Genomic DNA, 15,000 nt, shown 5'->3' with positions numbered 1-15,000 from the left:
CAGTTTTCCGAATCTAAAAGATGAAATGCTGTTACAACATTAGGTGTATGTGAACACCTACAGGTTCAGTTTCATTACTATCTACACAAAAGGGGATATTGATCAATATTTGACTGTAATGTAAACATGCGCTATGTAACAAACAGCAGTGAACTGTAAACAGTAGAGTGTTATTCTGGTTAAGAACATTAACACAAGCAATCAGTGTGTAATGCTCCTGTTGTTAGTGTGTAATGAGTGGAAAAGTGCGCTAACCCTCTGCTAGTGTTCTGGAAGAATGGCTTTGGAGACATGAAGTGTGTTGGTGGTTTTGAGTGTGAAATTAAACGCTGAAAGCTGGGAAGAGTTTGGAGAAAGTGACCCACGTTTTGGAGGAAATGTGTCGTAGCGATTGTAAAGTGAACATAAGACTCAGTGTACTTTCTCTACATGTGATCCTGGTGTGATTGTGAATGCATTCTCTACAGCAGACGCACACCCGGATCAGGAGAGATGTGGATTCAGCCTGTCTGGGATACTATCAGAGAAGCTTTCTAGGGAAACATGTTTCTGGCACGGGATAAAAAAATTAAGTAATTGTGTCTTTTTGTATCTCAAAATTCAGACTTTATTTCTCACAATTGCAAGTTAATAACTCACAATTCAGATTTTTTTTTTCATGCAATTTTTACCGCAATAGCGAGTTTATACAGTATTTCGCAATTCTAACTGTTTGCTCGTAATAGCGAGTTTATATTTTGTAATTTGACTTTTTCGCAATAGCGAGTTTTTGTTTTGTAATTCTACCTTTTTTCCACGCAATAGCGAGTTTATATTTTGCAATTCTGTCTTTTTTCGCAATAGCGATTTAAAAATGTGCAATTCTGACTTTTTTTGCAATAGCGAGTTTATATTTTGCAATTCCGACTTTTTTCTTGCAATTACGAGACAAAAAAAAAAATCGTAAAATTGCAGGTTATAAATAGAACTGCGAAAAATAAACTCGCTATTGCAAGAAAAAAAAAATTGCGATATGGAAAAAATTGCCACAGAATAAAAAACTAAATTGTGCAATTGCGAGTTATCACCTTGAAATTCTGCATTTTTTTAAAAATCAAAACTTTAAGAAAAATAAAGTCTGAATTATGCGATATAAAGTCACAATAACCCATTTATTTTTTAATTCCTTGGCGGAAACAAGTTTCCATCGGTTTCCATACACTGTCCACTTAATTCATTGCAACTAAAAACCCTTCTAAAGTTAAGGAGAAAATAAGAAAAAATTAAATAAAAAATAATAATATATATATTTATATATAATAAAAAAAAAAACATCAGCATCAAACTCTAATAAATTAGCTGATTGGAGCCCAAATAAAAAACTGTTAGTCAATAACCTTGGCTGTGTGTGTTAGCTACATCAGCACCGCAAAACATCAGTGTGTGTGTGTGTGAGAAAGTGTGTGAAAGTGTCACTGCATCCTCATTCAGGTTCAGGTTCAGTGCTCGAGTCATCTGGACTCTTAATTAAAACCCACAGCCAATAAAACATCAGCATCACTGCATGAATTCACACCTCATTAGCATAGACACGCCCCTACTCTGTCTATTAGCCTATCACGCCACGCCCCCGGTGTCTGCTGGAGTGTAAAAGAGAGGGAGAGAAAAGAGACAGCATGGAGGAAGGATGAAGTGAGAGTGAGAGAGAGAGAGAGAGAGAGAGAGAATGATAGGATTGCAGTGAGAAAGAAGAGGATTGATCAGTATTCTTCCTGATCTCGTGGCTGATCGTCAATCTCTTCGTCCTCCGGAGGCGCAAAACCATCCTGAAAAACAAACCAAATACGAATAAACGTTACGTTTGTCAGGGCTCGTACAGATTTCATTATTATCTTTTAAATTAGAAAAAAAGGTCAATAAAAATAAACCAAAGTGCAGCACTTTAACTTTAACTTTAACCTTTGAAAGGATACGATGATAAAGATATCGCTTTCTTAATTCAAACTGAGTTTTTCTCTCATGAATGTATGATTGACTTGAAGAATAAATGATGTATCATATACTCAGATCTTTATGGGCAATATCACACTCATAACTGTGTGAAACGCCTCTATATCGGCGTTAATTTTGTGTGAAAAGATCGTTTTTGCCATTAAAATTAAAAATCAATTTCCCATTTATTGTCTTTCAATAACTCAAGCACTTTTCAAGAACTTCTTCATAATTATGACTGTTTTCCAGGAGTAAAATTTCCAAAAGTCAAATTCAAGTCACCTTGTACGAACCCTGGTGTGTGTGGTCACTGTTTATGACGTCATGTGTAAAACAAAAAACAAAACAAAAATGCAATACTTCATAAATCTGATGTCATGCCATGGTTAAATGAATTACATTAATAGCATGTTTAGTCGCACTAACTGACCACAATGCATTGCAGTAACAGCGCCTGTGTTTCAATGCACGTCACCTCTGTGGCGTAGAGGACCTCCAGGACTTTGCCGAGGACGGGGTTCGTGTCGCTCTCGTGCTCTTGACACACCAGCTCAATGTCTCTGAGTTTGCTGAAGTAAAAATCTCTTTCTTTCTCCAGACCGCTGACTGTCAGCTTCAGGTCCATCAGCTGCAGGACACACACACACACACACACACACACACACACACACACACACGGTTCAGTGAAGGATTCAATCACTCTAATCTGCATTTTCATAGTTGCTTAATCTTATTTATGTTTTGTCCGTACTTTAATGCTTAATCAATTCTGGTTAATAATCAACTGAATGCTAATCGAACGAATCATGATGTGTTAAAGTAGCACACGATATCTGAAAATACATACATATTTAAATTAGGCTGCATTCTGCACTTCTCATTGGCTCATGCTTGTGTTCAGAGTTAAACATATATTTATTAGTGCTGAACAACGATTAATCGCATCCAAAATAAAAGTTTGTGTTTACATAATATATGTGTGTGTGTATGATTATTTTGCATATATAAATAAAACATGTGCATGTACAGTACAGGCCAAAAGTTTGGACACATTACTATTTTTAATGTTTTTGAAAGAAGTTTCTTCTGCTCATCAAGCCTGCATTTATTTGATCACAAATACAGAAAAAAAATGTAATATTGTGATATATTATTACAATTTAAAATAATTAGTTTTCAATTTATTATACTTTAAATTATCATTTATTTCTGTGATGCAAAGCTGAATTTTCAGGATCATTACTCCAGTCTATCACATGTTCCTTTAGAAATCATTGTAATATTCTGATTTATTATGAGTGTTGGACACAGTTCTGCTGCCTAATATATTTGATAAATAAAAGGTTAAAAAGAACTGCATTTATTCAAAATAAAATAATATTTTCTAATAATATAAAACTTCTTTACTATCACTTTTTATCAATTTAACACATCCTTGCTGAATAAAAGTATTGATTTATTTCAAAAAAAGAAAGAAAAAAAATTACTGACCCCAAATGACTGACCAGTAGTGGATATTGTTGTTACAGAAGATTTCTATTTTTAAAACATTTTTTTTTTTTTTTTACTTTTTATTCATCAAAGTATCCTAAACAAGTATCACAGGTTATGAAAAAATATTAAGCAGCAGAACTGTTTCCAACTTTGATAATGAATCATCATATGAGAATTATTTCTAAAGGAACATGTGATAGACTGGAGTAATGATCCTGAAAATTCAGCTTTGCATCACAGAAATAAATGATAATTTAAAGTATAATAAATTGAAAACCAATTATTTTAAATTGTAGTAATATATCACAATATTAAAAATTGTTTCTGTATTATTGATCAAATAAATGCAGGCTTGATGAGCAGAAGAAACTTCTTTCAAAAACATTAAAAATAGTAATGTGTCCAAACTTTTTACCTGTACTGTATATACACTCACCTAAAGGATTATTAGGAACACCACACTAATACTGTGTTTGACCCCCTTTCGCCTTCAGAACTGCCTTAATTCTACGTGGCATTGATTCAACAAGGTGCTGAAAGGATTCTTTAGAAATGTTGGCCCATATTGATAGGATAGCATCTTGCAGTTGATGGAGATTTGTGGGATGCACATCCAGGGCACGAAGCTCCCGTTCCACCACATCCCAAAGATGCTCTATTGGGTTGAGATCTGGTGACTGTGGGGGCCATTTTAGTACAGTGAACTCATTGTCATGTTCAAGAAACCAATTTGAAATGATTCGAGCTTTGTGACATGGTGCATTATCCTGCTGGAAGTAGCCATCAGAGGATCCTCCTGTGAGAGCTCTTCGGCCTCTTCGGCCAAAACGCCAGGGCCCACACCCTCCTCCATTTGCTCGAGGTGAACCAAAAACAACTGATACCAGCTCTCAGTGATATGTGTCGGGTGCCCGCTCTGATAACAGTAACTTTATCAAATGTTTACAGAACAAGCGGGAACCCAGTGTGCCTGTATCTTTCTCTATTGCTGTTCTATTACAAGATAGAAAGTCTAAGGCCTTCAATAGCCGTACAGCAAACCCAACTAATCTGGTGCCTATTACATGTCAAACTAAGATTGCTGTGGGGACAAAAAGTAAGACTGTTAAGTTAGCACTTTTAAACATTCGCTCACTTAAAAATAAATCACTTCTAGTCAACGACTTAATAACCACAAACAACCTGGACTTTATGTTTCTAACTGAAACCTGGCTAGAAGACAGCTTCAGTGCAACAATCCTCAATGAAACATGCCCTCCTAACTTTACTTTTATGAGTGTCTGCAGAGCTGTTAAGAGAGGTGGGGGTCTAGCTGCTCTTTTTAAAGATATCTATCAATGTAAGCAAATATCATTTGGGAATTACCCGTCTTTCGAATATCTGGGTACTGTGTTAAAAGGTGCTCCACGCATTTTACTTATCATTATTTACAGGCCTCCAAAATATTCTCCAGCCTTTGCTGAGGACTTTACAGAACTGTTATCAACAATTACCTCAGAGGTTGACTGTTTTGGCATTGCTGGAGATTTTAACATTCACATAGATAATGCAGAAAACAATATGGCCAAAGAAATCAAAACTGTTTTAAAAACTTTTGATCTGACTCAGCATGTACATGGACCCACACACAATCATGGACACACTTTAGATTTACTTATCAGTAAGGGTCTTAACATTTCATCGATTGTTATTAAGGATGTAGCACTGTCTGATCATTTCTGTATTTTCTTTGATATATTGATCTCTCCTGCCACTGAAGCTAGATCTGAGTCTGTCAAGAAGAGATGCTTAAATGAGAACACTAGTGTACTATTTATGAAGGCTATATCCTTAACACCAAGCATATCTGCTGACTCTGTTGATTTTCTCCTTGATTCTTTTAACTCAAAAGTTAAAAATATAATTGATGATATTGCTCCTGTTAAAGTCAGGAAGAAGAGTGGCAGACAAAAAGCACCTTGGAGAAACTCAACAGCAGTGCAACATATGAAAAGACAATGCAGAAAAGCAGAGCGCATGTGGCGGAAGACAAAACTTGTAGTCCATTATAACATCTACAAAGACAGCCTGCATGCTTTCAGTATGGAACTAGGCAAAGCTAGACAGACTTTCTTCTCAAATATTATAAACAGCAATTTAAACAACACACGCACTCTTTTTGCTACTGTAGAGAGACTGACAAACCCCCCAAGCCAGATTCCTAGTGAAATGCTCTCAAACAGCAAGTGCAGTGAGTTTGCTTCTTTCTTCTCTGAGAAAATCAATAATATCAGAAAGGTGATCAGCACATCCTTGAGTTGCACTGGGGTCAGACAGACCATCAAACCACCTGAGAAAGTAGTTACTATGTCTGATTTCAAAGAAATTGATGGCAAAATTTTGGAAGAAACCGTACAGCACCTTAAAACATCAACATGCGCTCTTGACACACTTCCCACATCTTTCTTCAAAATTGTGCTAAACAGTTTAGAAGCAGATCTTCTAGAAGTGGTAAATGCCTCACTTCTCTCTGGGAGTTTTCCAAACTCCCTGAAAACTGCAGTTGTCAAGCCCCTCCTGAAAAAGAGCAATCTGGATAAGACCATATTAAGCAACTATAGACCGATCTCAAATCTTCCTTTCATAGGCAAGCTCATTGAAAAAGTTGTCTTCAATCAGCTGAACAAATTCTTAAGCTCGAATGGATACTTTGACAACTTTCAATCTGGTTTCCGACCGCACCACAGCACAGAGACAGCGCTCATAAAGATAATAAACGATATTCGCTTAAATACTGATTCAGGCAAATTATCAGTGCTGGTACTACTCGACCTCAGTGCTGCATTTGACACTGTCGATCATAACATACTTCTTGACAGGCTGGAAAACTGGGTGGGGCTTTCTGGGATAGTCCTAAAATGGTTCAGGTCATACTTAGATGGGAGAGGTTATTATGTGAGTATAGGAGACCATAAGTCTGAGTGGACATCCATGACATGCGGAGTCCCTCAAGGCTCAATTCTTGCGCCTCTCCTGTTCAACCTGTATATGCTCCCAATGAGCCAAATAATGAGAAATAACCAAATTGCTTACCACAGCTATGCAGACGACACACAGCTGTACTTAGCCCTATCGCCTAACGATTACAGCCCCATTGACTCCTTGTGCCGATGCATTGACGAAGTCAACAGTTGGATGTGTCAAAACTTTCTTCAATTAAACAAAGACAAAACTGAAGTTATTGCGTTTGGAAACAAAGATGAAGTTCTCAAGGTGAACGCATACCTTCACTCTAGGGGTCAAACAACTAAACATCAAGTCAGGAATCTTGGTGTGACACTAGAGTCAGACCTTAGTTTCAGTAGTCATGTCAAAGCAATAACTAAATCAGCATACTATCATCTGAAAAATATTGCAAGAATTAGATGCTTTGTTTCCAGACAAGACTTAGAGAAACTTGTGCATGCTTTCATCACCAGCAGGGTGGATTATTGTAATGGACTCCTCACTGGCCTTCCCAAAAAGACCATAAGACAGTTGCAGCTCATACAGAACGCTGCCGCCAGGATTCTGAGCAGAACCAGAAAATATGAACATATCACACCAGTCCTCAGGTCTTTACACTGGCTCCCAGTTAGATTTAGGATTGATTTTAAAGTATTATTACTGGTATATAAATCATTCAATGGCCTAGGACCTCAATACATTGCAGATATGCTCACTGAATATAAACCCAACAGATCACTCAGATCATTAGGATCATATCAGCTAGAAATACCAAGGGTTCACTCTAAACATGGCGAGTCTGCTTTTAGCTATTATGCCAGCCACAGCTGGAACCAGCTTCCAGAAGAGATCAGATGTGCTCCTACAGTGGTCACATTCAAATCCAGACTCAAAACACTTCTGTTTAGCTGTGCATTTACTGAATGAGCACTGTGCCGCTGTTCGTCCGACTGTTTGTACTGTACTGTATTTTACACTATTTTTCTAAACTGTTTTAATTATTCTTATTTCTTTTAATTATTTTAATTTCTCCTATGTCAGCAGGGCATTTAGCCCGAAACTGTAAATGCCCACTCAGAAGGTGATAATGTGAAAGTGATTAATGTGGGTTTGAAAGTAGAACAGTATTTAAATGACGATATTAAAGTTTTCGTCTGAGAAAGAATGTGAACGCAGTGCTAAAGAAAGTGGAAAGAACGTGTGAGTAAATGAGGGAGAAAAGAAAGTTAAAGGAAAGTTGATAGATGGAAGTCGTAAGAAGATTGAAGGTTAAAAGAAGGTTGAAAGATTTAAGTCTTAAGGGAATCCTTTGAAAGAAAGATCTATAATAAATATTCTTTTTTATTTTTTAAAAGTACTGTATTTTATTTTATTTTTCTAAACTGTTTTAATTATTCTTATTTCCTTTCATTATTTTAATTTCTTCTATGTAAAGCACTTTGAATTGCCATTGTGTATGAAATGTGCTATATAAATAAACTTGCCTTGCCTTGCCTTGCCTACATGGTGGTCATAAAGGGATGGACATGGTCAGAAACAATGCTCAGGTAGGCCGTGGCATTTAAACGATGCCCAATTGGCACTAAGGGGCCAAAAGTGTGCCAAGAAAACATCCCCCACACCATTACACCACCACCACCAGCCTGCACAGTGGTAACAAGGCATGATGGATCCATGTTCTCATTCTGTTTACGCCAAATTCTGACTCTACCATCTGAATGTCTCAACAGAAATCGAGACTCATCAGACCAGGCAACATTTTTACAGTCTTCAACTGTCCAATTTTGGTGAGCTCGTGCAAATTGTAGCCTCTTTTTCCTATTTGTAGTGGAGATGAGTGGTACCCGGTGGGGTCTTCTTCTGTTGTAGCCCATCCGCCTCAAGGTTGTGCGTTTTGTGGCTTCACAAATGCTTTGCTGCATACCTCGGTTGTAACGAGTGGTTATTTCAGCTTGAATCAGTCGGCCCATTCTCCTCTGACCTCTAGCATCAACAAGGCATTTTTGCCCACAGGACTGCCGCATACTGGATGTTTTTCCCTTTTCACACCATTCTTTGTAAACCCTAGAAATGGTTGTGCGTGAAAATCCCAGTAACTGAGCAGATTGTGAAATACTCAGACCGGCCCGTCTGGCACCAACAACCATGCCACGCTCAAAATTGCTTAAATCACCTTTCTTTCCTATTCTGACATTCAGTTTGGAGTTCAGGAGATTGTCTTGACCAGGACCACACCCCTAAATGCATTGACGCAACTGCCATGTGATTGGTTGATTAGATAATTGCATTAATGAGAAATTGAACAGGTGTTCCTAATAATCCTTTAGGTGAGTGTATTTAAGAATTTTTTTTAATTTATATACAAAATAATCATACACACACATATATTATGTAAACACAAACTTTTATTTTGGATGCGATTAATCGTTGCCCAGCACTACTGAAAATACACACATTTTTAAATTAGGCTGCATTCTGCACTTCTCATTGGCTCATGCTTGTGTTCAGAGTTAAACATATTTGTATATTATAAATGTGTATCTCCTTCTGTATTTGTAAAACTGTTATAAAAACCATTAAACACAGCAGAAGTCGAAGTAAACTTGTGTTCACCTGCTGGTTGAGCTCCATGATCTCAGCGTCGCCGCCTCCGTTTCGTGTCATCGGGATGTTCCGCCTGATTCCAGTCGAGGGGACGGAGTTTATGACACGCGGGGGGGCGGGCATCGTTTTCGGTGCCGTCGGTGATGTCCGCTGGGGTCCTATATGTGAAAGCAAAGTCATTAGCCAATCACAACAAACCATTTCACACAGCAGCCAATTCACAGAGCAGAGGCTCATTCGTCAGCCAATGGAAATTCAAGATCCACTTCGAGAGTCTCAGACTTCATGAACACACACTTAAAATCCAAAGCCCAGAAACAGCACAAGAAAAACTCTATTTTCACTTTCTTTCTTCCTTATTATTGTTTCTGTATTTTATCTATTTACACTTATTTATTACCATTATTGTTTTTATTTATATAAACATACATCTTTTTTCTTTCTTATTATTTTTGTTCATCTTTATATTTTAGTTTACTGTATATAATAAAGAATGATAAATAAAAAAGTTAATAATAAAGAATATATATATATATATTATATATATATATATATATATATACACACACACATATATATATATATATTAAATATATATATATAAATACAGTATTAAAATAAAACAAAAAATTAAATATGATATATAATTACATGTTCTTAAAAAAAAAAGTATATATATATATAAAATAAAATAAAATAAAATAAATGCTGATTTATTAATATATAGATTTTTTTTTTTTTCTCTCTAGTTGAAAAGCATCAATAAAGAGAATCAAACTGAAATCCAAAGCCAGAACAAACAAGATCAGATCCGAAACCAATTCAAGCCTGGAAACAAACAAAACCATTAGTTTGAGAAGGTTTCTCGCAGAGACTCGACGCAGGCGAGCGAAGCACACACAGACACACGCGTGCGGAGAGAGTGTGTGTGTGTGTGTGTGTGCGTCAGGTTACCTGCCGCTCTGGAGGAGCTCTTGGATTTGTGGAAAATGACTTCACCTGGGTTGGGAAGAGGTGTGATGTCTTGGCCTTGTCGAGCAAACTGAGGGTCGTACTCCTTCCCGTCGTAGTTAGCGTCAAATAACTTCTTAAACCACTGAACGAACTCGAAGTTGTCCTGAAACCTCCCTTTCACGAGCTTCTCCACTGGAATGATCTGAGATCAGACATCACATGTAAGACGGTAGAGGGTGTCTCAATATAGCGCAATACAGAAATGCAACAATAATAACAAAATAAAAATTACTATGTGAGAAAAAATTCAAGTTTTCAGTTTCAGTGTCAGTTAAGGCGAGACACTACAGTTGAATAGGGTAACATTTTAAAATAATAGATATCACCAAGAAACTTCCTCAGTTGATTACTTAAACAAGTATATAAAAAAATGTATTACAAGTTTTAGAAATTTGTATGTTTAATTATGCAAATTAGGCATTATCTCATTAAATATGCATGATTTTGAATATATTTTCGGTAGATAGATCTGAACATATGATAAAGCCACGTGCATAATTCTTTTTTCATTTTGTTTACACACAAGGATTTCAGGATATATGCTTTCATCATTACCTAGGAAATCAAAATATACCGTCCATAGCCTTAAAAAAATCAATTTTCGCTACATTTTTTTAAATTAAAGTGTCACATAAATCAGGCCAGGAATGATTTATTAACAAATCCCTCTGAAAATATCTTCAGAATACTGCTAAGTGTATAACTGGAGAGTTTAGTGTACATGGGCTGAGATGTTTGTACTGGAGAATGACAAAAAACTCATTTTGAGAAAACGGTATTTAAAGAGTTAAATAGCTCTAAATGAGATTTCGTCATTAGCTTTAAAACCCCCTTTGGACGTTCACGACTGGTTACTGATAGAAAGGAAATGCCCATATTTGGGTTACATAGCGTTGTGCTGGAGACTCAGAGCTTTACAGCGACACCGGTCATGACAGACTTCAGTACACAGACAGATCTCGGCGTGTCGCGCTGGAATGCTAAAATCGGGAGAAACTTACAGCCGCAAGTAAACAAAATGTAATTAAATAATTTTCAACGTTTTCTTTATAGCAGCTTGAAAGAACACATATTGAAGGAGTAAACTAGCCCAAAATCTGTGTTTTTGCCTTCCGTGTCTCGCCTTAAACTAATATAATGTATAATAATGCATATTTGTGGGTCCTGATAATGCCAGATGTCTGATGTTACCAGTAAAAGTGGCCTATACATTATTATAAATATATCTAGTCAGTGAAACATATTCATCTACAATAATTCTGTATTTTCAGCTTCAGAATCATGAATATTGTTATTCTGGTGTCTCTATTGTTCATTGGGTTTCAGCACCAAGTCCAAGACTATTCATTTACACACACAATGTAATATCAAATTTAGCATTTTAATCAACAGGACGTTTTCTGTGAACCTTTTATCATGTGTCTTGGAGTATCGAGATAATATGGTCTCGTGAGTTCAGTATCGTGACGTGAGGGTCTCGTTACACCCCTAACGATGAGTGTTTCTCAGTGAACTATCGGTCTCACCTTGTCGACGCTCATCCTCTTGAACGCCGCCTGCAACACTTTGAAGTTGTTGATGTATTCGTGCTCCAGTTTGGCCTGAAACTTCACCTTCCTCAGCAGAATGGAGCCGGGAAACAGCATGTCCATGAACTGACAGTACGCCGCGCCTGAGGAACGTTTTACACATTTATTTATTCAGCGCTTTACACAACACAGAGTGTTTCAGAGCAGCTTTACAGAGAGAACAGGACAAAAATGCAATTCAAGAAGAAAACAGCGTCACAGTCCAGCTTGAGTAAGTTCAGCGATGGTTCATTTTTGTTGCAAAAAAGTTATTCATTTAGTTCATTTATATATATATATCTGCTCTGTGGCCGGTTTCACAAAGCTGTTTTAGACCGGTCTATAGTGTTAGACTAGTCTAAAATGTGCTCATAGTCTAGGCTAATGCAAGTTAGACTGTTTCACAAAAATAAAGACTGACTTAATTTAGACCAAAAACATTAGACACCCCAGGCTAACTCAGGTCTAAGACTCTGTTACCTTGGCAACCAGCAGTTACAATCAGTTACATTACAAACAGCCAAAAGAAAAGGGGAAATGGCTCATAATTTAAACATTTCTTCTTGTTACTACATTCTCCGCTAAATGTCCTTGTCCTTTGTGTGGCCTTCAAACACCTTAAAATGCACATGTGTCGATCAGGAACATCTAAATGTGTGTGTGTGTAATGTATGGGCCCTGGACACGCGCGACTGCTCTCAGCGCTAGCAGCGTACCTGAGCAGAGCTGCTCGATCTTGGTGTAGTTGAGGTGAAGCGAGTCGTTGACCCAGGCCAGCATGTCATGTCTGCTCAGGTTCTCGATGGTCATCGATGTGGAGTAAACGTTCACCGCCATCCCCTAACTACGGAGAAAGCAGACAAAATCAGCCAGTTCAGCTAACAGTTACAGCTAACAGAACGCTAGTAGCTAACATTCTCAAAACTGAGCACAAACACATGTTTTTCTGATACAAAATGTCATAATCATTTGTGAACAAACAAGTATTCATTACTTCACTGAGCTCATTGTTTCTGCCTTTAATTATTACATTGTTTAAATTAAATTAATAAATGTTTTGCTAACTGTGATTTGCATATGTACATTTCTGAAATGCATAACTTAGACAGTTTCCTCTGATAACAGACGCTGTAAACTGTAATATGGACTCATGCACTTTCTGTAAAGCTGCTTTGAAATGATGTGTATTGTGAAAAGCGCTGTACAAATAAATGAATCGTTTTTGAAATGTTACTCCTAAGTGTAAAAGAACATCAAACATTCCTATGTTTACATTTCCTTAATGTTTTCTATAACGTTCACATGTAACCGATACAGTGTAGGATTTACTTTGAAACAGTTTTCACTCAGAAATTGCTAGTAAATTTGACAAACAAAGAAATGTCAAGTAAGTTACACACCAACACATACAATTTACAGTCATTTTTGTGTTGATTATTATCATATTAGTCTAAATTGTCGTGCTTTCATCAGTGTTGGGGAAAGTTACTTTTAAAAGTAATGCGTTACAATTAGTGCGTTCAAATCGATTAATCACATCTAACAGAAGTTTGTGAATATATGTGAGTGATTGTATATATATATATATATACTTTTATGTTAGAGGCGATTAATCGCAATTTATCAGTTTGACAGCACTAGTTACATTTGTGATTAATCACATCTAACACAAGTTTGTGAATATGTGTGTATGCACGTATATATATATATATATACAAACACACACATATATTCACAAACTTGTGTTAGATGCGATTAATCGTGATTAATCGATTTGACAGCACTAGTTACAATCGCGATTAATTGCATTTAATTGTTACTCCTAAGTGTAAAAGAACATTCAAAAGTAACATTCCTATAGAGACTCACAAAAAGCAAATTCCAGCTGATTCAATGTTTTACAGCTGTGCAAACTTGTAAAATCTGTGCTCCTTACTCATAATTCCATATGGATGTCCTCTTATTATTATGTTTATGATCCATGACAGCATGCATTCAACTGGTAAAAGTGCGGAAGCATCAAGTCTCTCTTTCCAAATACATTATATTGGGGGAAAACATTGCGATTATATTCTTGATTTAAAGAAGGATTTCCCCAAACTGAGAACGAAATTAAACACTGACTGAAAATTTATAAAATCATAATGTAAAATAAAAAAAATTATGAAATATTACATTTGTTTACCTGCATGTCATGTGACCATTAACTGACATCACAGAACATGCAATATTTACTTTAAATCTAAAATTCTTAAAAGCTTTAATTCCCAGTTTTACAAGTTCAACTAGAAGTCATTAATACTGAAGAGAGAAACTGACACTCAAAACCTTCTGACAACCAATGGCGTGAGTTTGGGGGCGGGACTCTCTGCTTGTCCAACCAATGGCAGATGGCGCAGTTTTCAGGAAACTTGTTTAGGATAATTGTTTTTCAACTGTTTTTGACACAGAGGCTAAATTAGGCAAGAACACATGATCACATGCTCTCTGTGTTTCAGTAGGTGACCCACTAACAGCCTGGCAATGCTACACACACTCTCACACACACACACACACACTCACCGTCAGTAGGTGGATGTCACAGTAGTACACTAGCTCTCCTCTCAGTTACTGCTCCCAAAAGAACAGTGTCCTACAAACCAAACAAAAACACAAAGAGAAACACACTGAACACTGAACACACACTTTCCCACAGTAACGCAGCGAACGGGAACGTTCTCAGAATGTTCTGGCAAAGTTATGAACAAAAGTTCTTACAGTAATCTTTCCAGGTCTTTAGTAATGTTCTCAAAACTTTAGCACAAAAACAGGGTTTTTTCTCTGGAATGTTTAATTGGATGTTAGTTTTTAAATGTAATGTTTTTTAAATGTTATTCAGAACATTCTAAAGTAACGTTCCCATGATGTGGGAAGAATTACACAATGTAAATGTTCCCTTAACGTTCACATAACCAAGATTTTTTGTTTAAATGTTTAAAAAACTGGACATTTTGAAAGGTCAAGTAATATTCAGAAAAATATATATTTTCATAATTTAATGGGATTAGCAAATAACATCAGCAAAAACTTCTTAGAACATATTTTGCTGATTAACAGTAAGTGGACATCAGTCGGTTGATGAAGTGCCGTCCGTCATCAGTTACACGAGCGATACACACACACACTCACTCACACACACACACACACACACACACACACACACACACACACACACACACACACACACACACACACACACATCTTATGAACATAATAAACAGATACACACACACACACACACACACACACACCTGCACTGAGAACATCTTATGAACATAATAAACAGATACACACACACACACACACACACACACACACACACACA

General features: G+C 36.7%; 1 protein-coding gene across 3 annotated transcripts in view; it reads right to left on the bottom strand.

Moving 5' to 3' along the window:
• mapre3b (microtubule-associated protein, RP/EB family, member 3b) overlaps window positions 1-15,000 on the bottom strand; it is a 19,132-nt gene that overhangs the window by 555 nt on the left and 3,577 nt on the right. Inside the window, exons 2-8 of one of the 3 annotated variants that reach the window (XM_082166841.1) lie at window positions 14,199-14,268; window positions 12,353-12,480; window positions 11,595-11,740; window positions 10,054-10,210; window positions 9,064-9,212; window positions 2,402-2,599; window positions 1-1,805 (exon numbers count right to left, since the gene is read on the bottom strand). The exon at window positions 1-1,805 is cut by the window's left edge and continues 555 nt beyond it. In XM_082166841.1, coding sequence (XP_082022967.1) covers window positions 1,740-1,805; window positions 2,402-2,599; window positions 9,064-9,212; window positions 10,054-10,210; window positions 11,595-11,740; window positions 12,353-12,473 — 837 coding nt within the window. In that variant the 5' untranslated portion in view covers window positions 12,474-12,480; window positions 14,199-14,268 and the 3' untranslated portion in view covers window positions 1-1,739. Of the gene's footprint in view, window positions 1,806-2,263; window positions 2,282-2,401; window positions 2,600-9,063; window positions 9,213-10,053; window positions 10,211-11,594; window positions 11,741-12,352; window positions 12,481-14,198; window positions 14,269-15,000 lie in introns of those variants that run through there. The other 2 variants (XM_082166842.1, XM_082166843.1) reach the window with 2 other exon arrangements.

This window comes from Leuciscus leuciscus (genome assembly GCF_965113295.1).
Source record: "Leuciscus leuciscus genome assembly, chromosome: 4".
In the NCBI taxonomy this organism is placed as follows: domain Eukaryota; kingdom Metazoa; phylum Chordata; class Actinopteri; order Cypriniformes; family Leuciscidae; genus Leuciscus; species Leuciscus leuciscus.
Note: the sequence above shows the minus strand (reverse complement) of the source record. Positions and strands in the feature narration are given on the sequence as shown.